This window comes from Indicator indicator, unplaced genomic scaffold, assembly GCF_027791375.1.
Source record: "Indicator indicator isolate 239-I01 unplaced genomic scaffold, UM_Iind_1.1 iindUn_scaffold_64, whole genome shotgun sequence".
In the NCBI taxonomy this organism is placed as follows: domain Eukaryota; kingdom Metazoa; phylum Chordata; class Aves; order Piciformes; family Indicatoridae; genus Indicator; species Indicator indicator.
Window position 1 is genome coordinate 71,198 of NW_026539195.1, and position 24,737 is coordinate 95,934.

At 61.9% G+C, this 24,737-nt stretch overlaps 1 protein-coding gene across 1 annotated transcript; it reads right to left on the reverse strand.

The window, feature by feature from the left end:
- On the reverse strand, positions 1 to 24,616 carry NCSTN (nicastrin). Its single transcript, XM_054398540.1, has 17 exons — positions 24,490 to 24,616; positions 23,844 to 23,948; positions 22,760 to 22,883; positions 21,964 to 22,082; positions 19,148 to 19,293; positions 15,670 to 15,820; positions 14,700 to 14,809; positions 13,959 to 14,111; positions 11,318 to 11,422; positions 9,687 to 9,764; positions 8,067 to 8,236; positions 4,265 to 4,367; positions 3,920 to 4,015; positions 2,510 to 2,597; positions 1,669 to 1,820; positions 713 to 925; positions 1 to 134 (listed from the first exon to the last, which is right to left on the reverse strand). Exons 1-17 carry the CDS (start codon positions 24,614 to 24,616, stop codon positions 12 to 14), a joined length of 2,163 nt encoding a protein of 720 aa, XP_054254515.1. The 3' UTR covers positions 1 to 11.
- Positions 24,617 to 24,737: the final 121 nt, after the last annotated feature.

The following is a 24,737-nucleotide window of genomic DNA, read 5'->3' on the forward strand; positions in this document are numbered from 1 at the left end:
CAAGAGGATCTTCAGTAGGACACAGTCCCTGGGTCCCGTGGGATGCTGAAGAGGATCTCAGCTTTGGCATTGATGAAGTAGGTGGCCAGGAGGGAGAAGAGCAGGATGGCAACACCCACAACCAAGGTGAGGATCTGGAGAGGGAAGGAGGGAGCAGAAAAAAAAAAAAAAAAGAAAAAAAAAAAAAAAACAACACTCAGCAGGGTTGCTACAAAGAGACCTGGAGAAGAGAAGGCTTCAGGGAAACCTTGGAGCAACCTCCCAGGACCCAAAGAGGCTCCGGGAGAGCTGGGGAGGGAATTTTGGGCAAGGGGTGGGAGTGAGAGGATGAAGAGCAAGGGTTGGGAAGTGGAGCAGGGCAGATTCAGAGTGGACATCAGGGAAGGTGACAATGGAAGAGGTTGTCCAGAGAGGCTGTGGACACCTCACCCCTGGAGGTGTTCAAGGCCAGGCTGGATGAGGCCTGGAGCTAGGGGAAGGTTGAAGATCCTCCAGTTCCAAGCCCCCTGCCATGGGCAAAGCCCATGGCAGGGGGCTTGGAACTGGAGGATCTTCAACTGGGAACTGGATGATCTTCAAAGGTCCCTTCCAAGCCAACCCAATCCCTGAATCCTTGCTGCCCAGGAGCCACCAAAAGTGCCCTCCTGGCCAAGAAGGTCTCAAGGTTTCCCTCCGAACACTTTCCTCTCTTGGAAACCTTTCCCAAACTCACCTCCAGCTCCTTGCTGGCCACCAAGAAGATCCTGGCTCGGATATCCTTCCACCTGCTCTCTGTCCAGGTGGAATATTCAGTGGATCCCCACTGCCTGAGCTCAAAGGCAGGGGACAGAGCCTTGCTGAGGTGCACGGTGGAGCGGACGCAGAAGGGAAGCCTGGAGCTGGAGTTGGGCTCCAAGGAACCTTGCACCCAGCTGTAGTCAAAGAGCTGCAGGGGATGGGGAGGAGGGGGGGGGAAAAGAGGACAGTGAGGGACAGCAAACAGCCACCAAGGGCTGGGCCTGATAGGAGAGGGAATGAGGTGAAGCTGGACCAGGGGAGAAAAATCTTCACAAGGCTGCGGCTGCTGCCTGGCTGGAGGTGCTCAAGGCCAGGCAGGATGAGGCCTTGAGCAAGCCTGGGCTGGTGGAGGTGTCCCTGCCCATGGCAGGAGGTTGGAGCTGGATGAGCTTTAAAGGTCCTTTCCAACTCAACCCATTCCATGAAGCCATGGACCCTGCTGGACAAGGTGCCCAGCAGCCAGCAAGGTGCCCCCCGGGGGCAAGGTGCCCCCCAAGGGGCTGCTGGGGGCACTCAGTGTGGGCAGCAGGGCAAGGGAGGTTCTGCTGCCCCTCTGCTCTGCCCTGCTGAGGTCACCTCTGGAGTGCTGGGGCCAGGGCTGGGCTCCCTCCCCAGTTGCAGAGGGACTGGGAGCTACTGGGGAGAGTCCAGGGGAGGCTGGGAAGGTGCTGAGCAGCTCTGTGAGGAGCAAAGGCTGAGAGCTCCCTGGGGAGGGGGCTGAGAGCCTGGAGCAGAGCAGCCCCAGAGGGGATCTGAGCAAGGTGGGAGCCCTGCTGGAGCAGGGGGGGTGGGAGAAGAGGATCTGCAGGGGTCCCTTCCAGCCCCTCCACGCTGGGACTGGCAGCAGCTGCCCTCAGCAGCAGAGCTGCCCTGCCCCCAGCCCTCACTCACCTCTCTCTCAGTGCTGGGACTCTTCTCAGGGCTCAGACATTCCTCCTTGGTGAGGTTGACCACAGTGCCTGTGAGGTTGGCCAGGACATACTGCACCAGGTAGGTGGTGTTGACAGGGCTGGAAACAGCCACATAGTGCTGGGGGACATCCCCTGGAACAGGCAGAGAAATGAGGCTGGGGGGCAGGGGGGCACTGCAGAGAGCTGCCAGGGAGCACACAAGGGCAAAGCCACTCCCTGGGCTCCTGCAGCCTGGAGAGAAGGCTCCAGGGGCACCTCAGAGCTGCCCCCCAGCACTTGAAGGGATCCTCCAGGAAGGCTGCAGAGGGACTTCAGGCTGGAGGTGAGGAAGTTCTTCCCCATGGGAGTGGTGAGAGCCTGGAATGGGTTGTCCAGGGAGGTGGTTGAGGTCCCATCCCTGGAGGTGTTTGCAGCCAGGCTGGATGAGGCTCTGGCCAGCCTGTGAGGTGTCCCTGCCCATGGCAGGGGGTTGGAACTGGCTGAGCCTTGAGGTCCCTTCCAGCCCTGCCTGATTCTCTGATTCTATGACTCTGCATGAGGGGGTCTGAGACAGGCCAAGGGGGAAGGGTTTGGAGCTGAGGCAGAGCAGGGTCGGAGTGGAGCTGAGGAAGAAGCTCTGCAGTGCCAGGGTGGGAAGACCCTGGAGAGAGAGGCTGTGGCTGCCTCCTCCCTGGGGGTGTCCCAGGCCAGGCTGGACGAGGCCTTGAGCAGCTGAGTCCAGCTGAGAGGTGTCCCTGGGCACGGCTGGGGTGGAGCAGCTGATCCCTGAGGTCCTACCCAAGCCAGCCTGAGCCATTCCATGATCCCTGTGCTGCCCTTACCCAGGATCCCTTTCAGGTCTGCTTTGATGATGGACTGGAACCAGGAGTTGTTCATTTTGATCAGGAAGCCATAGAGCATCCGAGTGACCTGGGGGAGAGAGGGGAACTGAGCCTCCCAGGGAGCAGAGCCCAGCACCTGCAGCAGCTGCACCTCCTCAGCCACTGGGCTGGCATCAGATGCTTCCCACCCCAGGGCCCAGCAGAGATTTTATGTCACAGGAGGATAAAAGTCAGAGCTGAGCTCTGAGTGGCAGAGCTGAGAAGGAAATTCCCTCCAGGGATGTCCTGCAGTTGGGGAGGGGAGAAAAAGAAGGAAGAAGAGGAAGGCAGAAAGAGGAAATGGCCTCAAGGTGCCCCAGGGGAGGTTCAGCTTGGCCATGAGGAACAATTTCTGCCCCTTCAGGCTTGTTCCAGGCCTGGCCCAGGCTGCCCAGGGCAGTGGTGGAGTCTCCATCCCTGGAGGGGTTTCAGAGCCCTGGAGCTGTGGTGCTGAGGGCCATGGCTTGGGGGTACCCTGGGGCAGTGCTGGGTGAAGGTTTGGGACCTCCATGGTCTCAAAGATCTCTTCCAACCCAACCCATTCCATGATTCTATTCCATGATTCCATCTCTAACATCTCTTTCCCAGCCTCCAGAGATACAGACCCTGGAGCAGGCTGCCCAGAGAGGTTGTGGAGCCTCCTTCTCTGCAAGCTTTCAAAGCCCACCTGGGTTGATGCCTTCCTGTGTGCCCCCCAGAGGTCCCTTCCCACCCCCCAGAGGTCCCTTCCCACTCCCCAGAGGTCCCTTCCCACCTCCCAGAGGTCCCTTCCCACTCCCCAGAGGTCCCTTCCCACTCCCCAGAGATCCCTTCCCACCCCCCAGAGGTCCCTTTCCACCCCCCAGAGGTCCTTTCCCACTCCCCAGAGGTCCTTTCCCACCCCCCAGAGGTCCCTTCCCACTCCCCAGAGGTCCCTTCCCACTCCCCAGAGGTCCTTTCCCACCCCCCAAAGGTCCCTTCCCACTCCCCAGAGGTCCCTTCCCACTCCCCAGAGATCCCTTCCCACCTCCCAGAGATCCCTTCCCACCTCCCAGAGGTCCCTTCCCACCCCCTGCCATCCTCTGACTCCAGCTCCACCAACCCTTAGCTGCTGCCTGGGGCCCCCCAGCTCCCTCTCCCTTCCTGCAGGATCAGGAGCTTGGTTCTGCAGGGGGCTTGTGAGGCTGCAGAGCCTGCCCTGAGCTGAAGGGGCAAGGAAGCAGGGAAGGGTGGAAGGGTTTGTGGTGGGGCCAGGGCAGCAGGGAGGGAGGCAGAGCCCTGCTGCAGGCAGCCAGGGCAGCCCTGCTGTGCCAACAGCCAGGAGCAGAGCCAGGAGGGAGGGAGGCTGAGGGCTCAGCAGGGCTGCCAGGGCCTCAGCTCCTTTGCTCTCACCGTCCTGGGGTCTGCCTGGATGGCAGAGGTGCTGCTGGCTCCTCCTGCCAGCTGGTAGAGAGCTCGAGCCACCACTGTGGCCACCTCTGCCAGGGCCTGCAAAGGAAGAGGAGCTGGGTGGGCATCACGGTGGGCATCAAGGTGGGCACAGCCCCAGCTGCAACCAGCCAGGAGCCACCACCCCCTTCTTGTGGGGCTGCTGCTGCTGCTGCTGAGCGCCTTTGGCACTGCCCACCACAGCCCCAACCTTCTTCCTGGGGCAGCTCTGCCCCCTTCCCCCCACCCCTTGCTGCCCTTTGCCCCATTCAGCTCCACCCCCACCCCCAGAAGATGTGAAGCAGGAACCTTGGCAGTGTCTGTGACGTACTCCAAGGCCTCCTCAGGACTCAGCCCCTCGGGGTACTGCACCTGGATGTTCTCTGGGGTGTCAAACCTGCTCTGGTAGTACCTGAGGAGAGGAAGGAGGAGGCAAAGAGAGGCTGGGGAGGGGCAGAAGGCAAGCAGGGGGCTGTGGGATTCAGCTCTGAGTGTGTCCAGAGCACAGAGTGGGAGCAGGCTCCTGGGAGCAGGGCTCCAGCTCTGCCAAGGCACTGCCCTGCCACACTTAAGCCACTTAATGAGGCTCCCTAATTAACTTGGCCCCTCCACAGCTTCTCCCAGCTGAGGAGCTCTCTCCACACCACTCCCAAGCTGGGAGGAAGCTCTCAGGCTGGGGGGGGACAGCCCCCAGCTACTGAGGGGTGACCTCCTCCAACTACTGGGGGGTGACCTTCTCCAACTACTGAGGGGTGACCTCCTCCAACTACTGAGGGGTGACCTCCCCCAACTACTGGGGGGTGACCTCCCCCAGCTACTGAGGGGTGACCTCCCCCAGCTACTGAGGGGTGACCTTCTCCAACTACTGAGGGGTGACCTCCCCCAACTACTGAGGGGTGACCTCCCCCAACTACTGAGGGGTGACCTCCTCCAACTACTGAGGGGTGACCTCCCCCAACTACTGAGGGGTGACCTCCTCCAACTACTGAGGGGTGACCTCCTCCAACTACTGAGGGGTGACCTCCCCCAGCTACTGAGGGGTGACCTCCCCCAACTACTGAGGGGTGACCTCCCCCAGCTACTGAGGGGTGACCTCCTCCAACTACTGAGGGGTGACCTCCCCCAGCTACTGAGGGGTGACCTCCCCCAACTACTGAGGGGTGACCTCCTCCAACTACTGAGGGGTGACCTCCCCCAGCTACTGAGGGGTGACCTCCTCCAACTACTGAGGGGTGACCTCCCCCAGCTACTGAGGGGTGACCTCCTCCAACTACTGAGGGGTGACCTCCTCCAACTACTGAGGGGTGACCTCCCCAGCTACTGAGGGGTGACCTCCCCCAACTACTGAGGGGTGACCTCCTCCAACTACTGAGGGGTGACCTCCCCCAGCTACTGAGGGGTGACCTCCTCCAGCTACTGAGGGGTGACCTCCCCCAGCTACTGAGGGGTGACCTCCCCCAGCTACTGAGGGGTGACCTCCCCCAACTACTGAGGGGTGACCTCCCCCAACTACTGAGGGGTGACCTCCCCCAGCTACTGAGGGGTGACCTCCTCCAGCTACTGAGGGGTGACCTCCTCCAACTACTGAGGGGTGACCTCCCCCAGCTACTGAGGGGTGACCTCCCCCAGCTACTGAGGGGTGACCTCCTCCAACTACTGAGGGGTGACCTCCCCCAGCTACTGAGGGGTGACCTCCTCCAGCTACTGAGGGGTGACCTCCCCCAGCTACTGAGGGGTGACCTCCCCCAGCTACTGAGGGGTGACCTCCTCCAGCTACTGAGGGGTGACCTCCCCCAACTACTGAGGGGTGACCTCCCCCAGCTACTGAGGGGTGACCTCCCCCAGCTACTGAGGGGTGACCTCCCCCAACTACTGAGGGGTGACCTCCTCCAACTACTGAGGGGTGACCTCCCCCAGCTACTGAGGGGTGACCTCCTCCAACTACTGAGGGGTGACCTCCCCCAACTACTGAGGGGTGACCTCCTCCAACTACTGAGGGGTGACCTCCCCCAGCTACTGAGGGGTGACCTCCTCCAACTACTGAGGGGTGACCTCCTCCAACTACTGAGGGGTGACCTCCTCCAGCTACTGAGGGGTGACCTCCTCCAACTACTGAGGGGTGACCTCCCCCAACTACTGAGGGGTGACCTCCTCCAGCTACTGAGGGGTGACCTCCCCCAACTACTGAGGGGTGACCTCCCCCAGCTACTGAGGGGTGACCTCCTCCAACTACTGAGGGGTGACCTCCCCCAACTACTGAGGGGTGACCTCCCCCAACTACTGAGGGGTGACCTCCCCCAGCTACTGGAGGAGAGGCTGAGGCAGGGGACAAGGCAGAGGGGAAAAGGTCTGCTGGGAGGAGGGTTTTGGAGGTGAGCAAGGCAAGGGGGGGTTGTGAGGACCTCAATGAGGGCTGTGAGGAATCCCTTGAGGGATTTGCCAGGAATTCCAAATGACTGCTCCAAGAGACTCACAGCAAGGGGTCTGCAGCCCCTGGGCACGGGGGAGGCCCAGATGTGACCTCTGCACCCCACAGCCCTGGCACTGATCCCTGCAGGCTGGCTCACAGCAGTCAGCTCCTCCTCACCCCTTCAGAGCAGCCAGGCCAAGCAGCAGCCCAGCCCCCCCCTGCCCACCCACCCTGGCCCCAGAAACAGCTCCAGGGATGAAGGCTCCACCACCCCCTGGGCAGCCTGGGCCAGGCCCTGACCACTCTTGCAGGGCAGAAATTGTTCCTCATGGCCAACCTGGACCTCCTCCTCCTCCTCCTCCTCTCTATCCTCTGCCCCATAATCCTCCTACCCTCTTCCCCATGTTCCTCCTCCTCTCTGTCCTCTTCCTCCTAATTGTCCTCCTCCTCCTCCTCCTCTTCATCCTGTATCCCACCTTCTTCCTCCTCTCCATCCTGTGCCCCACACTCCTCCTCTTCCTCTCCATCCTGTGCCCCACAATCCTCTTCCTCTCCATCCTGTACCCCACACTCCTCCTCCTCCTCTCCATCCTGTGCCCCACACTCCTCCTCCTCCTCTCCATCCTGTGCCCCACACTCCTCCTCCTCCTCCTTTCCATCCTGTGCCCCACAATCCTCCTCCTCCTCTCCATCCTGTACCCCACACTCCTCCTCCTCCTCTCCATCCTGTGCCCCACACTCCTCCTCCTCCTCCTCTCCATCCTGTGCACCACACTCCTCCTCCTCCTCTCCATCCTGCACCCCACACTCCTCCTCCTCCTCTCCATCCTGTGCCTCACACTCCTCCTCTTCCTCTCCATCCTGTACCCCACACTCCTCCTCCTCCTCTCCCCCCCCCTACCACTGAGGAGGAGCAGGGAATCCCTAAGGAGCAGACTGCAGTGGGGTCATGTGGGGTGAACCCAAAGTGGCCTGGGGGGAAGCTTTCAGATCAGAGATGAGAACTGGATTGGAAAACACAGAGGGGGGAAAAAAAAAAACAAACAACCTAAACAAAAAGGAGGCAAAACCAACCCAAAAAAGCCAAGTAGGCAGCCAGCTCCTGGCAGCACAGCTGAGGCTCAGTTGCCATTTGCTCACCTCTGGCTCCCAGCCAGCTGTGGGCAACATTTTGAGTGCAAAACTGCAGCTCTCTGCCTTGTCACAATAATTCTGTTGTGCTTCTGCAGCCCACACAGCTCATGCCTGCTCCTCTGCTCCCCCCCAGGGGCTGCTGCCACTGATGGGAGCAAGCAGAGCCCTGCCAGAGGGCAGCCCAGCAGCTGCCAGGCCCTCTGCTGGCCCTTGCCAACGGGGGAGAGGTTTAGGGAATGGGTTGGGTTGGAAGGGAGCTGGAAGCTCATCCAGCTCCAACCTCCTGCCATGGGCAGGGACACCTCCCCCCCAGCCCAGGCTGCTGAAGGCCTCATCCAGCCTGGTCCTGAGCACCTCCAGGCAGAGGGCAGCCACAGCCTGTTCCAGGCTCTCCCCAGCCTCACTCTCAAGAGTTTCTTCCTCCTCTCCCCTCTCTCCCAGCTCACAGCCACCGTCCCTCCTCCTGGCACTCCCAGCCCTTGTCCAAAGTCCCTCCCCAGCTCTCCTGGAGCCCCCTTCAGGTACTGGCAGGCTGCAGTGAGCTCTGCCCCACACCCTGCCCCATACTTGTTGTGGAAGGAGGTCCTGTGGTCAGTCAGGACCACGCCAGGGATGTGCTGAGCACGCAGGAAGCGCTGGAAGGAAGAGGGAGGAAGAGGCTGCGAGGCTCCAACCTCCTGCAGGCTGACGTTGAGCCCCAGGCTGCTGTTCCTGAGGACATCCAGCAGGTGCCTGACCTGCAAGAGGAGGCAGAGACACTTCTGTGCCATCCCCCCGGGGTGCAGCTCAGGGCAGCACAGAACTGCTCGGGCTGGAAAAGCCTTCCAGGGCCATCCAGGCCAGCGCCATCCCAGCACCATCCCAGCACCACCATGGGCACCGAACCCTGGCCCCAAGGGCCATGGCCACAGGGCTCTGAGCAGCTCCAGGCATGGGCACTCCACCACCTCCCTGGGCAGCCTGTGCCAGGGTCTCCTCCCCCCCACTCTGAAGAGTTTCTTCCTCATCTCCAGTCTCGATCTCCCCTCCTGCAGCTTAACTCCATCCCTCTCCTCCCATCCCTCCCAGCAATGCTTGGACTCAGCCATAGGAGGCTTGAGGAAGCCCTTTGGGATCAAGCCCAACCCCAACCCAACAACTCCAACCCCAACCCAACAACCCAAATTCCAACCACCCCAACCCCAACCCAACGACCCCAACCCAACAACCCCCAACCCCAACAACCCAAATTCCAACCACCCCAACCCCAACCCAACCACCCCAACCCAACCACCCCAACCCAACGACCCCAACCCAACCCCCCCAACCCAACAACTCCAACCCCAACCCAAGAACCCCAACCCCAACCCAACCCCCCCAACCCCAACCCAACCCCAACCCCAACCCCAACCCCACCCCCCCCCCCCCCCCCACCCCCCCCCCCCACCCCCCCCCCCCCCCCCCCACCCCCCCCCCCACCCCCACCCACCCCCCCCCCACCCCCCACCCCCACCCCCCCCCCCCCCACCCCCCCACCCCCCCCCACCCACCCCCCCCCCACCCCACCCCCCCCAACCCCCCACCCCCCCCCCCCCCCCCCACCCCCACCCCCCCACCCCCCCCCCACCCCAACCCCCCCACCCCCCCCCACCCCCCCACCCCACCCCCCCCACCCCCCCCCACCCCCCCCCCCCCCACCCCCCCCCACACCCCCACCCCCCCCACCCCACCCCCCACCCCCAACCCCCCCACCCCCACCCCCACCCCCCACCCCCCCCCCCACCCCCCCAACCCCCCCCCCCCCCCCCCCCCCCCACCCCCACCCCCACCCCCCCACCCCACCCCCACCCACACCCCAACCCCAACTCAACGACCCCAACCCAACAACCCCAACCCCAACCCAACAACCCCAACCCCAACCCAACAACCCCAACCCAACAACCCCAACCCTAACCCAACAACCCCAATCCTAACCCAACCACCCCAACCCAACAACCATAACCCTAACCCAACAACCCCAACCCCAACCCAACAACCCCAACCCAACAACCCCAACCCAACAACCCCAAACCTAACCCAACAACCCAAACTCCAACCCAACAACCCTACCCTGAAGCACCACAAGGATCCCCCAAAGCCTTTCCCCAGCCCCAGAGGTTCCATGGCTGGGCTTGGATGAATGAAAGCCTGCAGGCTGCCTCCTCTCACCTGCACCTCAACAGAGTGATTCATCCTGGAGACAGGATCTGTGTGCAGCCAGAGTGTGGAGCCATTCCTCAGTGCCACCTGCAGCAGAGGGCACAAAGCTCCCCTCAGCAGGGGGCACAAACCTCCCTCAGCAGAGGGCACAAACCTCCCTCAGCAGGGCACAAACCTCCTCTCAGCAGGGCACAAACCTCCCTCACAGAGGGCACAAACCTCCCTCAACAGAGGGCACAAACCTCCCTCAACAGAGGGCACAAACCTCCTCTCAGCAGGGCACAAACCTCCTCTCAGCAGGGCACAAACCTCCCTCAGCAGGGGGCACAAACCTCCCTCAACAGAGGGCACAAACCTCCCTCAGCAGGGGGCACAAACCTCCCTCAGCAGGGGGCACAAACCTCCTCTCAGCAGGGCACAAACCTCCCTCAGCAGAGGGCACAAACCTCCCTCAGCAGAGGGCACAAACCTCCCTCAGCAGGGCACAAACCTCCCTCAGCAGAGGGCACAAACCTCCCTCAGCAGGGCACAAACCTCCCTCAGCAGGGCACAAACCTCCCTCAACAGAGGGCACAAACCTCCCTCAGCAGGGCACAAACCTCCCTCAGCAGGGCACAAACCTCCCTCAGCAGAGGGCACAAACCTCCCTCAGCAGGGCACAAACCTCCCTCAGCAGGGGGCACAAACCTCCCTCAGCAGGGGCACAAACCTCCCTCAGCAGGGCACAAACCTCCCTCAGCAGGGCACAAACCTCCCTCAGCAGAGGGCACAAACCTCCCTCAGCAGAGGGCACAAACCTCCCTCAGCAGGGCACAAACCTCCCTCAGCAGAGGGCACAAACCTCCCTCAGCAGAGGGCACAAACCTCCCTCAGCAGGGGCACAAACCTCCCTCAGCAGAGGGCACAAACCTCCCTCAGCAGAGGGCACAAACCTCCCTCAGCAGAGGGCACAAACCTCCCTCAGCAGAGGGCACAAACCTCCCTCAGCAGAGGGCACAAACCTCCCTCAACAGAGGGCACAAACCTCCCTCAGCAGGGCACAAACCTCCCTCAGCAGAGGGCACAAACCTCCCTCAGCAGAGGGCACAAACCTCCCTCAACAGGGCACAAACCTCCCTCAACAGAGGGCACAAACCTCCCTCAGCAGAAGGCACAAACCTCCCTCAACAGAGGGCACAAACCTCCCTCAGCAGAGGGCACAAACCTCCCTCAGCAGAGGGCACAAACCTCCCTCACAGAGGGCACAAACCTCCCTCAGCAGGGGCACAAACCTCCCTCAACAGAGGGCACAAACCTCCCTCAGCAGAGGGCACAAACCTCCCTCAACAGAGGGCACAAACCTCCCTCAGCAGAGGGCACAAACCTCCCTCAGCAGAGGGCACAAACCTCCCTCAGCAGAGGGCACAAACCTCCCTCAACAGAGGGCACAAACCTCCCTCAGCAGAGGGCACAAACCTCCCTCAGCAGAGGGCACAAACCTCCCTCAGCAGAGGGCACAAACCTCCCTCAGCAGGGCACAAACCTCCCCCTCAGGCCAGCCCAGACCCTGGAGGAGCAGGGCAAGGCTGGCTGGGCAGGGCCCAGGGGCAGTTGGCAGAGTGGGAGGTGGAAGGGAGGAGGTTGCCCAAGCTGGGCTGCACCTGGTTGAGCTCCAGGAAGCTGTGGAGGTTGTCCAGGCGCAGAGGGAACTTCTCCTTCTCCATGTCATAAACCATCCTGGAGCTGCCAATGTAGTCAAAGGTTTCCTGCAGGAGAGGAGGCAACAGTCAGCAAAGGAGGCCCAGGGGGAGAGCTGCTGGGGGCCAGCAATGCTGAGAGGCTGAGCTGGGCCCCAAGAGTCAGCAGCAGGTAAGGCAGGAGGGGTCTGGTGCCAGGAGATTTGGGAGGGCAGCTCTGGAGGCCTCAGCACAGACAGGGACCTGAGGGAGCAGGGCCAGAGGAGGCCACAGCAATGCTGGCAGGGCTGGAAGCCCTCTGCTGGGAGGCCAGGCTGGGAGAGTGCAGCCTGGAGAGGAGAAGGCTCCAGGGAGACCTTCTGGAGCCCTTCCAGGGCTGAGCAGAAAGCTGGGGACAGAGTTTGGAGCAGGACAAGGGGAGGGATGGGTTGGAAGTGCAAGAGGGAGATGGAGAGTGGAGAGAAGGAGGAATTGGTGGTGCTGAGGGTGGGCAGAGCCTGGCCCAGGCTGCCCAGAGGGGTGGGAGATGCCCCCTGGCTGGCACCAGCCCAGCTCAGCTTGTTTGAGGATCTGAGCTGCAGTTCTGAGAATAAAAAGAGAGAAATGAGTTTGCCAGGGGGTGCTGGGCAGAGCCTGGGGGAGCTGGGCAGAGCCTGGGGAGCTGAGCAGAGCCTGGGGGTGCTGGGCAGAGCCTGGGGGTGCTGGGCAGAGCCTGGGGGTGCTGGGCAGAGCCAGGGGGAGCTGGGCAGAGCCTGGGGGAGCTGGGTAGAGCCTGGGGAGCTGAGCAGAGCCTGGGGGTGCTGGGCAGAGCCTGGGGGAGCTGAGCAGAGCCTGGGGGTGCTGGGCAGAGCCTGGAGGTGCTGGGCAGAGCCTGGGGAGCTGAGCAGAGCCTGGGGGAGCTGGGCAGAGCCTGGAGGTGCTGGGCAGAGCCTGGGGGAGCTGGGCAGAGCCTGGGGGAGCTGGGCAGAGCCTGGGGGAGCTGGGCAGAGCCTGGGGAGCTGAGCAGAGCCTGGGGGTGCTGGGCAGAGCCTGGGGGTGCTGGGCAGAGCCTGGGGGTGCTGGACAGAGCCAGGGGGAGCTGAGCAGAGCCTGGGGGAGCTGGGCAGAGCCTGGGGTGCTGGGCAGAGCCTGGGGTGCTGGGCTGAGCCTGGGGGTGCTGGGCAGAGCCTGGGGGTGCTGGCAGAGCCTGGGGAGCTGAGCAGAGCCTGGGGGAGCTGGGCAGAGCCTGGGGGTGCTGGGCAGAGCCGGGGAGCTGAGCAGAGCCTGGGGAGCTGAGCAGAGCCTGGGGGCTGGCAGAGCCTGGGGGAGCTGGGCAGAGCCTGGGGGCTGAGCAGAGCCTGGGGAGCTGGCAGAGCCGGGGAGCTGGGCAGAGCCTGGGGGTGCTGGGCAGAGCCTGGGGGTGCTGGGCAGAGCCTGGGGGAGCTGGGCAGAGCCTGGGGGTGCTGGGCAGAGCCTGGGGGAGCTGAGCAGAGCCTGGGGGAGCTGAGCAGAGCCTGGGGAGCTGGGCAGAGCCTGGGGGTGCTGGGCAGAGCCTGGGGGAGCTGGGCAGAGCCTGGGGGAGCTGGGCAGAGCCTGGGGGTGCTGGGCAGAGCCAGGGGGAGCTGGGCAGAGCCTGGGGGAGCTGGGCAGAGCCTGGGGGTGCTGGACAGAGCCAGGGGGAGCTGGGCAGAGCCTGGGGAGCTGGCAGAGCCTGGGGGTGCTGGGCAGAGCCGGAGGGCTGGGCAGAGCCTGGGAGCTGGCAGAGCCTGGGGGAGCTGGGCAGAGCCTGGGGAGCTGGGCAGAGCCTGGGGAGCTGGGCAGAGCCTGGGGAGCTGAGCAGAGCCTGGGGGAGCTGGGCAGAGCCAGGGGGTGCTGGACAGAGCCTGGGGGAGCTGGGCAGAGCCTGGGGGAGCTGGGCAGAGCCTGGGGAGCTGAGGTGCTCCTAAGAGGAGCCACAGCAAGGCTCAGCCAGGCCCCAGCCCTCCCCTCCACTGACTTACAGGCAAAGCTCCTCAGCCCTGCTCCACCCTGGGAGCAGGACAGAGAAGGATCCAACTCTGCCTCCCCAGCTCCTGGGAGGAATCCTGAGGGATCTCAGGAGGGTGACTGAATGGAATCACATGGACACAGCATGGGGCTGTGGGAGGCAGCTCCAGAGAGCTGCACAAAAGGAGCCAGCAGCTGAGATGCCTGGAGGGGAGCAGCAGCTGTTGGGCAGCAGTTCCTCCTCCACAGGCCCTGCTCTGCTCCTCCACAGCTGCCAGCTCCAGAGCCCAGCCCCATTCTGCTGCTCTCCACACTAGGAGTGGTTTAATTTTGTCTTTCCTGGGCTTCAGTTCAGGATTTAAAGCCTGGGCACAGCTGATGATCCCCCCCCAGGGGCGACACAGAGAACAGACACCCAGGAGGAGGGGGAGCAAGGCCTGAGCCCTTCAGCCAGGATGAGCTGAGAGGCAGCACCCAGCTTGGTGGCACCCCCAAACCTCCTGAGGCTGCCTCAGTGCCACTGCCCAGGAGGTTAACCAGCCCTGAGGGAAAGGCTCCACACACAGAGCAGGGAGGAAGCTCAGCAGCAGGCAGCCAAGGGCTGGGCTGTGGTCTTAGGGGTGCTGGGCACTGCTCTTACCCCTTGGAAGAAGGTGAACATCACATTCCTGGGCAGCAGCTGAACATCTGAGGCTTTGTGAAGGGCTTCAGCAGCAGCCAGGTGGGTGACAAAGGAGGCCACAGCAGCCTCTGCCCCGGGGGCAATGTTCCAGAAGAAGGAGTGGCTGTCAATCTGCAACCAGGAGCAGCAGAGCTGAGCCAGCAGCTCCCTGCTGGCAAAGCAAAGCTGCCAGCTCCTCCCCACCCCCCTCAGCATCCCTGCAGCACTCAGGAGACCTCAGAGCTGCTCCCAGTGCCTGCAGGGAGCCTCCAGGAAGGCTGCAGAGGGACTTGGCATGAGGAGGTCTGGGACAGGCCAAGGGGGAAGGGTTTGGAGCTGAGGTAGGGCAGGGTCAGAGTGGAGCTGAGGGAGAGGTTCTGCAGTGGTGAGACTCTGGCACAGGCTGTGGCTGCCTCCTCCCCAGAAGGGTTCAAGGCCAGGCTGGAGGAGGCCTTGAGCAGCTGAGCCTAGAGCAGAGGTGTTCCTGCCCATGGTGGGGAGGTTGGAGATGAGCTCTGAGATCCCTTCCCACTGGAGCCCTTCTATCATCCTGAAGGCTCCTTCCAACCCAAAGCATTCCACGGATCTCTGAAAGCCAGGAGCCAGCCAGCTCCAAGTGTTTGGAAGGAATGAAAGCAGCTAAGAGGAGGCTCTCAGCCCACACCTGCCCAGAGCCCCTCCTCCCCCATGCTCTGTCAGGAAGCCCCAGGAGGGACCTACTCTTGTGGCCACCATGATGACCTCCTTGTCAGGATCAACCTTGCCAGAGGAGTTGATGGGCTGCAGGGTGCTCCAGACATTGTAATCCAGGAGAGGGTCACAGACAACCTCTGGGAAGCAGAAACAACATCACTGGGGTTGAGGATTGATCCCTGCCCAGGGCCAGGCCAAGGGGCAAGAGCCTGGGGCCAGACTCTGCTCCCTGGTGCCCAGGGAGAGGCCAAAGGGCACAAAGTGGAGCCCAGGAGGTTCCAGCTGGGGATCTGAGCAATGCTCAGCAGGAGCTAAAGGCTGGGGGGGGGCAAGAGGCTGGGGCTGGCATCTGCTGAGTGGTGCCCAGGGCCAGGCCAAGGGGCACAAAGTGGAGCCCAGGAGGTGAAAGTTGTTTGGGGTGAGGCCTGGAGGAGGCTGCCCAGAGAGGTTGTGGAGTCTCCTCTGGAGAGCTCCCAACCCAGCAAGAGCTAAAGGCTGGGAGGCAAGAGGCTGGGGCTGGCATCTGCCCAGTGGTGCCCAGGGTCAGGGACTGGGAGCTGCTGGGGAGAGTTTGGGAAGGTGCTGAGGGGCTGAGCAGCTCTGTGAGGAGCAAAGGCTGAGAGCTCCCTGGGGGGGCTGAGAGCCTGGAGCAGAGCAGCCCCAGAGGGGATCTGAGCAATGCTCAGCAAGAGCTAAAGGCTGGGGGGGGGCAAGAGGCTGGGGCTGGCATCTGCTGAGTGGTGCCCAGGGCCAGGCCAAGGGGCACAAAGTGGAGGCCAGGAGGAGAAAGTTGTTTGGGGTGAGGCTGCTGGAGCTGCCCAGAGAGGTTGTGGAGTCTCCTGGTGTGGAGAGCTCCCAACCCCCCCTGGGCACTGTGCCCCTGGGCAAGCTGCTGGGGGTGCCCTGCTGGGGCAGGGGGGTGCAGGAGATGCCCTCCAGAGGGTCCCTTCCCAGCCCTGCAGGGTGGGCTCTGCTGTGGGGGCTGGGAGCTGCTGACCTGGGTTGATGCTGAAGGTGCTCTGCAGGGAGCTGCGGCGCATGCAGGTGACAGTGCTGCTGACTGCATGCATGTGGGAGAAGAGCTGCATGGCACACAGGGGGTACTGGGGGCCAGAGCCCCCCTGGGGCAGGTTGTGCTCCTGGTAACACTGCAGGGAAACAGAAAGCAGCACAAAGCTTCAGCTGCCTGCAATCCCCTGCCTCCTGCCCTCCCCACCTCCCTTCTGCTGCTTGGGTTGGGCTGGAGAAGGCCTTCAAGATCCTCCAAGATCCTCCAAGATCCTCCAAGATCCTTCAAGATCCTCCAAGATCCTTCAAGATCCTCCAAGATCCTCCAAGATCCTCCAAGATCCTCCAAGATCCTTCAAGATCCTCCCAGATCCTCCAAGATCCTTCAAGATCCTCCAAGATCCTCCAAGATCCTTCCAAGATCCTTCAAGATCCTCCAAGATCCTCCAAGATCCTCCAAGATCCTCCAAGATCCTTCAAGATCCTCCAAGATCCTCCAAGATCCTCCAATATCCTTCAAGATCCTCCAAGATCCTCCAATATCCTTCAAGATCCTCCAAGATCCTTCAAGATCCTCCAAGATCCTCCAAGATCCTCCAAGATCCTTCAAGATCCTCCAAGATCCTCCAAGATCCTTCCAAATCCTTCAAGATCCTCCAAGATCCTCCAAGATCCTCCAAGATCCTTCAAGATCCTCCAAGATCCTCCCAGATCCTTCAAGATCCTCCAAGATCCTCCAAGATCCTCCAAGATCCTTCCAGATCCTTCAATATCCTCCAAGATCCTTCCAAATCCTTCAAGATCCTCCAAGATCCTGCAAGATCCTCCAGATCCTCCAGATCCCTCCAGATCCTCAAGATCCTCCAGATCCTCCAGATCCTCCCAGATCCTTCCAGATCCCTCCAGATCCTCCAGATCCTCCAGATCCTCAAGATCCCTCCAAGATCCTCCCAGATCCTTCAAGATCCTCCCAGATCCCTCCAGATCCCTCCAGATCCCTCCAGATCCCTCAGATCCTCCAGATCCCTCCAGATCCCTCCAGATCCCTCCAGATCCTCCAGATCCCTCCAGATCCTCCAAGATCCCTCCAGATCCTCCAGATCCTCCAGATCCTCCAGATCCTCCAGATCCCTCAGATCCCTCCAGATCCTTCCAGATCCTCCAATCCTCCAGATCCTCCAATATCCTCCAAGATCCCTCCAGATCCCTCCAGATCCCTCAGATCCTCCAAGATCCTCCAGATCCTCAGATCCTCCAGATCCCTCCAGATCCCTCAGATCCTCCCAGATCCCTCCAGATCCCTCAGATCCTCCAGATCCTCCCAGATCCTTCAAGATCCTCCAGATCCCTCCAGATCCCTCCAGATCCTCCAGATCCCTCCAGATCCCCTCAGATCCCCTCCAGATCCCTCCAGATCCCCTCCAGATCCCTCCAGATCCCCTCAGATCCCTCCAGATCCCTCCAGATCCCTCCAGATCCCTCCAGATCCCTCCAGATCCCTCCAGATCCTCCAGATCCTCCAGATCCCTCAGATCCCCTCCAGATCCCTCCAGATCCCTCCAGATCCCTCCAGATCCCTCCAGATCCCTTCCAGATCCCTTCCAGATCCTCCAGATCCTCAAGATCCTCCAGATCCCTCCAGATCCCTCCAGATCCTCCAATATCCTCCAAGATCCTTCCAGATCCTTCCAGATCCCTCAAGATCCTCCAATATCCTCCAAGATCCTGCAAGATCCTCCAAGATCTTCCCAGATCCTTCAAGATCCTCCCAGATCCTTCCAGATCCTGCAAGATCCTTCCAGATCCTTCAAGATCCTCCAAGATCCTCCCAGATCCTTCAAGATCCTCCAAGATCCTTCCAGATCCTTCAAGATCCTCCAGTATCCTCCAGTATCCTCCAAGATCCTTCCAGATCCTCCAATATCCTCCAATATCCTCCAAGATCCTCCAAGATCCTCCAAGATCCTCCAAAATCCTTCAAGATCCTCCAATATCCTGCAAGATCCTCCAAGATCCTCCCAGATCCTTCAAGATCCTCCAAGATCCTTCCAGATCCTCCAAGATCCTTCCAGATCCTCTAAGATCCTTCCAGATCCCTCCAGATCCCCCAGATCCTCAATCCTCCAGATCCTTCAAGATCCTCCAAAATCCTTCAAGATCCTCCAAGATCCTTCCAGATCCTCCAATATCCTTCAAGATCCTTCAAGATCTTTCAAGATCCTCCAATATCCCCCAAGATCCTCCAATATCCCCCAAGATCCTCCAATATCCCCCAAGATCCTCCAAGATCCTTCAAGATCCTTCAAGATCCTCCCAGATCCTTCAAGATCCTCCAAGACCCTTCCAGATCCTCCAAGATCCTCCAAAATCCTTCAAGGTCCTCCAATATCCTCCAAGATCCTCCAAGATCCTTCAAGATCCTTCAAGATCCTCCCAGATCCTTCAAGATCCTCCAAGACCCTTCCAGATCCTCCAAGATCCTCCAAAATCCTTCAAGGTCCTCCAATATCCTCCAATATCCTCCAATATCCTCCAAGATCCTTCAAGATCCTCCAAGATCCTTCAAGATCCTCCAAGATCCTTCAAGATCCTCCAAGATCCTCCAAGTCCAAGCATCCTCTGACTCCCCCAAACCTGGTCCTAAGCCATGGCCCTCAGCACCACAGCTCTGCCTCTCTGGAAGCCCTCCAGGGATGGGGACTCAGCCCCCAGCCTGGGCCAGGCTTGGAGAACCTTCCCAGGGGAGAAATTTCTTCTCATGTCCATCCTGAACCTCCCCTGGGCCAACCTGAGGCCAATTCCTCTTCTGCTGTTCCCTGGCAGCAGAGCCCAACCCCCCCCTGGCTCCAGCCTCCTCTCAGGGAGCTGCACAGACCCAGGAGGTCTTCCTCAGCCTCCTCTTCTCCAGCCTCACCACCCCCAGCTCCCTCAGCTCCTTCTCTTGTTCTCCAGACCCTTCCCCACCTTCCTTGCCCTTCCCTGCCCCCTCCCCACCCCCTCAATGTCCTTCTGGCACTCAGGAGCCCAACCCTGCCCCCAGGCTCCCAGCTGTGCCCTGCCCAGTGCCCAGCCCAGGGGCACAATCCCTGCCCTGCTCCTGCTGCCCACCCTGGAGCTGCTCCATGCCAGGCTGCTGCTGCCCTTCTTGGCCACCTGGGCACCCCCTGGGCTCCTCTCCAGCTGCTGGCACCAACCTCCCCCTGGTCCTTTCCCACTGCCCCCAGCCTGGAGCCTCCATGGAGCTGCTGTGACCCCAGGGCAGGAGGCAGCCCCTGGCCTGGCTGACCCTCAGCCCCTTGGCTTTGTGCCACCCACCCTGGTGCCCAGACCCCTCCTGCAGCTGCCTCCTGACCCTCCAAGCTGCCCAACTCTCCCTCCCAGCTTGCTGCCACCTGCAGCCTCCCTCCATGGCTCAAGGAGGGTGGAGAAAGCCACTGGAGGCCACAGCCCTGAGCCCCACTTGTCACCTGCTTGATGACTTGAGTCTCATTGGCATCCTCCAGGAGGAAAATAGGGAAGTCAAAATCCTCATAGGACAGCCCAGTGCCCAGGGGGTTCCACACAGTCCTGTTGCAGTGTGCAAACTGGGGGCCATAATCCTTGGAGTAGACCCCTGGGGAGAGAAAGGGAGGAGGCAAATGGGGAGCCTGCAGGAGAAGAGCAGCAGCAGGAGAGGATGAAGCCTGCTGGGAGCACAGCTGGGAGCACTGCTGGGAGCACAGCTGGGAGCACAGCTGGGAGCACTGCTGGGAGAACAGCTGGGAGCACTGCTGGGAGAACAGCTGGGAGCACTGCTGGGAGCACTGCTGGGAGCACAGCTGGGAGCACTGCTGGGAGCACTGCTGGGAGAACAGCTGGGAGCACTGCTGGGAGAACAGCTGGGAGCACAGCTGGGAGCACAGCTGGGAGCACTGCTGGGAGAACAGCTGGGAGCACTGCTGGGAGAACAGCTGGGAGCACTGCTGGGAGCACAGCTGGGAGCACTGCTGGGAGAACAGCTGGGAGCACTGCTGGGAGCACAGCTGGGAGCACTGCTGGGAGAACAGCTGGGAGCACTGCTGGGAGCACAGCTGGGAGCACTGCTGGGAGAACAGCTGGGAGCACTGCTGGGAGCACTGCTGGGAGCACAGCTGGGAGCACTGCTGGGAGCACTGCTGGGAGAACAGCTGGGAGAACAGCTGGGAGCACTGCTGGGAGCACAGCTGGGAGCACTGCTGGGAGCACTGCTGGGAGAACAGCTGGGAGCACTGCTGGGAGCACAGCTGGGAGCACTGCTGGGAGCACAGCTGGGAGCACTGCTGGGAGCACTGCTGGGAGCACAGCTGGGAGCACAGCTGGGAGCACTGCTGGGAGCACAGCAGCAGCTCCACTGTGGAGCCATGGAATGGTTTGGCTGGGAAGGGACCTCCAGAGGGCATCCAGCCCAGCCCCCTGCAGTCCAGGGACAGCCTCCACTGGATCAGGTTGCTCAGAGCCCTGTGCAGCCTCCCCTGGAGGCTCTCCAGGGATGGGACCTCAACCACCTCCCCAAGCAACCTGCTGCAGTGCTCCAGCAGCCTCCTGGTGCAGCAGCTGCTGAGGGAGCCTCAACCTTGCTGCTGCTGCTGCTATGGCTGAGGAGGACGTTGTGGGCTGAGGAGCCAGCTGCCAGCAGGGCTTGGAGAGCTGGAGCTGGGCACTGTGTGTGGCACAGAGCAGAGCTGGTGCCATGCAGAGAGGAGGAGGAGGAGGAGGAGGAGGAGGAGGAACGTTGCTGCTGGAAGCCATCAGGTGGTGGGAGGCTGCTGAGAGCTCTCAGGCAGTGCTGAGCACAGGCTGGGAGAGGGAGGAGGAAACCCCCACAGCCCCTCCTGTGCTGAGCACAGCCCCAGGGCAGCTCCAAGTGCCAGCAGCTGCTGCACCAGGGCCTGGCCAGCACTTCAGAGGCTGCTGGGGACACCTTTGACACTTCAGAGGCTGTCTGGGGACCCCTTTAACCCCCAGCTGCTGCTGGGGACCCCTTTAACCCCCAGCTGCTATTGGGGACCCCTTTAACCCCCCAGCTGCTGCTGGGGACCCCTTTAACCCCCCAGCTGCTGTTGGGGACCCCTTTAACCCCCAGCTGCTATTGGGGACCCCTTTAACCCCCAGCTGCTGCTGGGGACCCCTTTAACCCCCAGCTGCTATTGGGGACCCCTTTAACCCCCCAGCTGCTGCTGGGGACCCCTTTAACCCCCAGCTGCTATTGGGGACCCCTTTAACCCCCAGGTGCTGCTGGGGACCCCTTTAACCCCCCAGGTGCTATTGGGGACCCCTTTAACCCCCAGCTGCTATTGGGGACCCCTTTAACCCCCCAGGTGCTATTGGGGACCCCTTTAACCCCCAGGTGCTGTTGGGGACCCCTTTAAGCCCCAGGTGCTGTTGGGGACCCCTTTAAGCCCCAGGTGCTATTGGGGACCCCTTTAACCCCCAGCTGCTGTTGGGGACCCCTTTAATCCCCAGGTGCTATTGGGGACCCCTTTAAACCCCAGGTGCTGTTGGGGACCCCTTTAACCCCCCAGCTGCTATTGGGGACCCCTTTAACCCCCAGGTGCTATTGGGGACCCCTTTAACCCCCAGCTGCTATTGGGGACCCCTTTAACCCCCAGGTGCTATTGGGGACCCCTTTAACCCCCAGATGCTGCTGGGGACCCCTTTAACCCCCAGCTGCTATTGGGGACCCCTTTAACCCCCAGCTGCTATTGGGGACCCCTTTAACCCCCCAGCTGCTATTGGGGACCCCTTTAACCCCCAGCTGCTATTGGGGACCCCTTTAACCCCCAGCTGCTGTTGGGGACCCCTTTAACCCCCCAGCTGCTATTGGGGACCCCTTTAACCCCCAGCTGCTATTGGGGACCCCTTTAACCCCCAGCTGCTGTTGGGGACCCCTTTAACCCCCAGCTGCTATTGGGGACCCCTTTAACCCCCCAGCTGCTATTGGGGACCCCTTTAACCCCCAGCTGCTATTGGGGACCCCTTTAACCCCCAGGTGCTGCTGGGGACCCCTTTAACCCCCCAGCTGCCCTCTTCCCCTCAAGCCCTGGCCCAGGCCTTGCTGAGATCCCAGCTCAGAGGAGCTGCTTCAGAAGGACTCTTTGAGCCTCTCTCCAACAGCACTTTGGCCAAGAGGACCTCTGAGGGTCCCTTCCAGCCTGGTGCAGCCTGGGAGCCTGCACTTTGCTGGCTGCAGCTTCAGCTGTCCCCAGGGGCTCTGAGCACACAAGGCAGAGGCCTCAACTCCTCCCCAGCCCCCACACCTCCTTACCAAAGCCATCATTGGGGCACTGCAGGCCAGGAGAGAAGCCCTGGGCAGGGCTGGGCCTGGCAGCAGCCACAGCCAGGCCTGAGACTCGTGAGGTTCCCTTCAGCTGCTGCATCACCCTCCTGGAGAGAGAAAATGGGGCAGGGATGGAGCCTGGGGGCTGAAGAGGCACAGCCCAAGGCAGGGGAGGCTGAGCTCTGAGGATGCCTTAGATAAAAAGAACCAAAATGTCTCTTTTCCTTCTCAGAACTGCAGCTCAGAGCCTCCAACAGCCTGAGCTGGGCTGGTGCCAGCCAGGGGGCATCTCCCACCTCTCTGGGCAGCCTGGGCCAGGCTCTGCCCACCCTCAGCACCACCAATTCCTCCTTCTCTCCACTCTCCATCTCCCTCTTGCACTTCCAACCCAGCCCTCCCCTTGTCCTGCTCCAAACTCTGTCCCCAGCTTTCTGCTCAGCCCTGGAAGGGCTCCAGAAGGTCTCCCTGGAGCCTTCTCCTCTCCAGGCTCAACTCTTCCCACCTGGCCTCCCAGCAGAGAGCTTCCAGCCCTGCCAGCACTGCTGTGCCCTCCTCTGCCCCTCTCCCCCAGGTCCCTGTCTGTGCTGAGGCCTCCAGAGCTGCCCCAGCCCTGCAGGGAGGTCTCAGCAGGGCACAGCAGAGGGGCACAATCCCCTCCCTGCCCCTGCAGTGCTGAGTGCCAGCCCCTCTCCAGCTCTGACATGAAAATGACTTTGCCAGCACCAAGTTAGGGACCCCCAGTGACCTTCTGGACCCCAGCCACCCTGGGAAGGTAAGAACTGACCTGGTGAAGAGGCTCCCATCTAGCAGCACCATGTAGGGTGGGTGTGGGCCATCAGAAAGCACCCAGCTGAGGTCCTCCTCCTTCTCCACCACGTGGATCACTCCTGTGTCCCCACTGATGGAGGCTGTGGGAAGAGACTCACTGGAGCCCAGCCCAAAGCAACCCAACCACAGCCAAGGCACTGCCATGGATGCATGGAATGGGTTGGGTTGGAAGGGACCTGGAAGCTCAGCCAGCTCCAACCCCCTGCCATGGGCAGGGACACCTCCCCCCAAGCCCAGCTTGCTCAGGGCCTCATCCAGCCTGGTCCTGAACACCTCCAGGGAAGGAGATGAAAAAGCTGCTGCTAAACACAAGCGCTCTGCCCACAGGCAGTCACTGCTGCTCCTGAGCAGGCAGACAGCCCTGCAGATGCTGCCTGCTCCCCAACACCCCAGGCAAGGCTGAAGAGCAGTCAGGGAACCTTGCTCCCTGCCTTATCTGGCAGCCCAGGTGCTGCTGTGCTGCCCTGCAGTGGCAGCTGCCAGCCCTGGCTCCAGGCAGTGGCTCAGGCAGGAAGCAAAAGGTTGACTCAGAGAAACCTGAGTGGAAGACACTCCTCCAGTGGGGGCTCCTGCACCTCCCTTCTGCACCCTCAAGGGGCTGAAATTGTTCCTCAAGGCCAACCTCAACCTCCCCTGAGGCACCTCGAGGCCATTTCCTCTTATCCTGTTCCTCGTTCCTTGGCTGAAGAGCCCAACCTCCCCCCGGCTCCAGCCTCTCCTCAGGGAGCTGCAGAGAGCAATGAGGGGACCCTCAGCCTCCTTCTTTTCCAGGCTGCACACCCCCAGGCCCCTCAGCTGCTCCTCACAGGCCTTGTGCTCTCCACCTCCTGCCTCAGAGCAGGCAGAACCAGGCTCAGCTTGATCCACATCAGCTCAGCAGCGTGGGGGAGGGGGCACACAGCACTGAGCACAGAGGCAACACTCCTGCAGGCCAGGCCAGGGGCAGAACTTCGCTGCAGCCTCACCCCCCACCAGGGGGAGAGCACCCCCAAGAGCAGCTCAGGGCCCAACCCCCCCCCCCCCAGCCCTGCTGTACTCACACTGGCAGCCGACCTGGTGCGTGGCGTTGAGCAGGCGAACGCAGGGAGCTGTCCTGTTCAGGGGGATGTAGATCTTCCTCTCCACGGAGTTCCCCTGGCTGCAGCCTGAGGAGGAGAGGGCACAGCCCCAGCTCAGGGCGGGGCAAAGCAGGGGCTGCCCACGGCTCAGGGAGAGGGGAGAAGGACAGCATCCTTCCCAGCCTGGAGAGGGGCAGGCGAGGGGGCTCCAGGTGCCTGCATCCCAAGGGACAGGTGAGGGGATCCCGGTGCCTGCATCCCAAGGACAGGTGAGGGGATCCCAGTGCCTGCATCCCAAGGGACAGGTGAGGGGATCCCGGTGCCTGCATCCCAAGGACAGGTGAGGGGATCCCAGTGCCTGCATCCCAAGGGACAGGTGAGGGGATCCCAGTGCCTGCATCCCAAGGAGGGGACAGGCGAGGGGATCCCAGTGCCTGCATCCCAAAGAGGGGACAGGCGAGGGGATCCCAGTGCCTGCATCCCAAGGAGGGGACAGGCGAGGGGACCCCCGGTGCCTCCACCTCAAAGGGAACCCCACGAGGCCCTCCCTGCCCCTCAGCCATTCCAAACCGGGCGAGGCCAGCCCCACCCCTCCCCTCCCCATCCCTTCCCTTCCCAAGGGCCTCACCCGCTGCCAGCACAGCCAGAAACAGTCCGCGGAGCAGCCCCCACCAAGGCAGGAGCTGGGGCCGGCAGCTCCCCTCCGCAGCCTCCCTCCCGGGGCTGCCCCAGGCTCTCCCGGCCGCCGCCGCCATCTTCCCAACGCCTTCCGCTTCCTGCGGCCGCTCTGCGCAGCGGAGGCCTCGCACTCGATGGTTACCGGAAGCGGAAGTTGGCTGCGGCCACTTCCGGGGCGCTGACGTGGAGCGCCCGGGC

What these genes read in the sequence shown, in the direction of transcription:
- NCSTN (XM_054398540.1), bottom strand. Translation starts at nt 24,616, where the DNA reads ATGGCGGCGGCGGCCGGGAGAGCCTGGGGCAGCCCCGGGAGGGAGGCT. An exon ending in GCTTCCTGGAGCTCAACCAG is followed by an intron (nt 9,765 to 11,317) that starts GTGCAGCCCAGC and finishes CCTCTGCTGCAG; the next exon opens with GTGGCACTGAGGAATGGCTC. An exon ending in AGGACCTCCTTCCACAACAA is followed by an intron (nt 4,368 to 8,066) that starts GTATGGGGCAGG and finishes TCCTCTCCTCAG; the next exon opens with GTACTACCAGAGCAGGTTTG.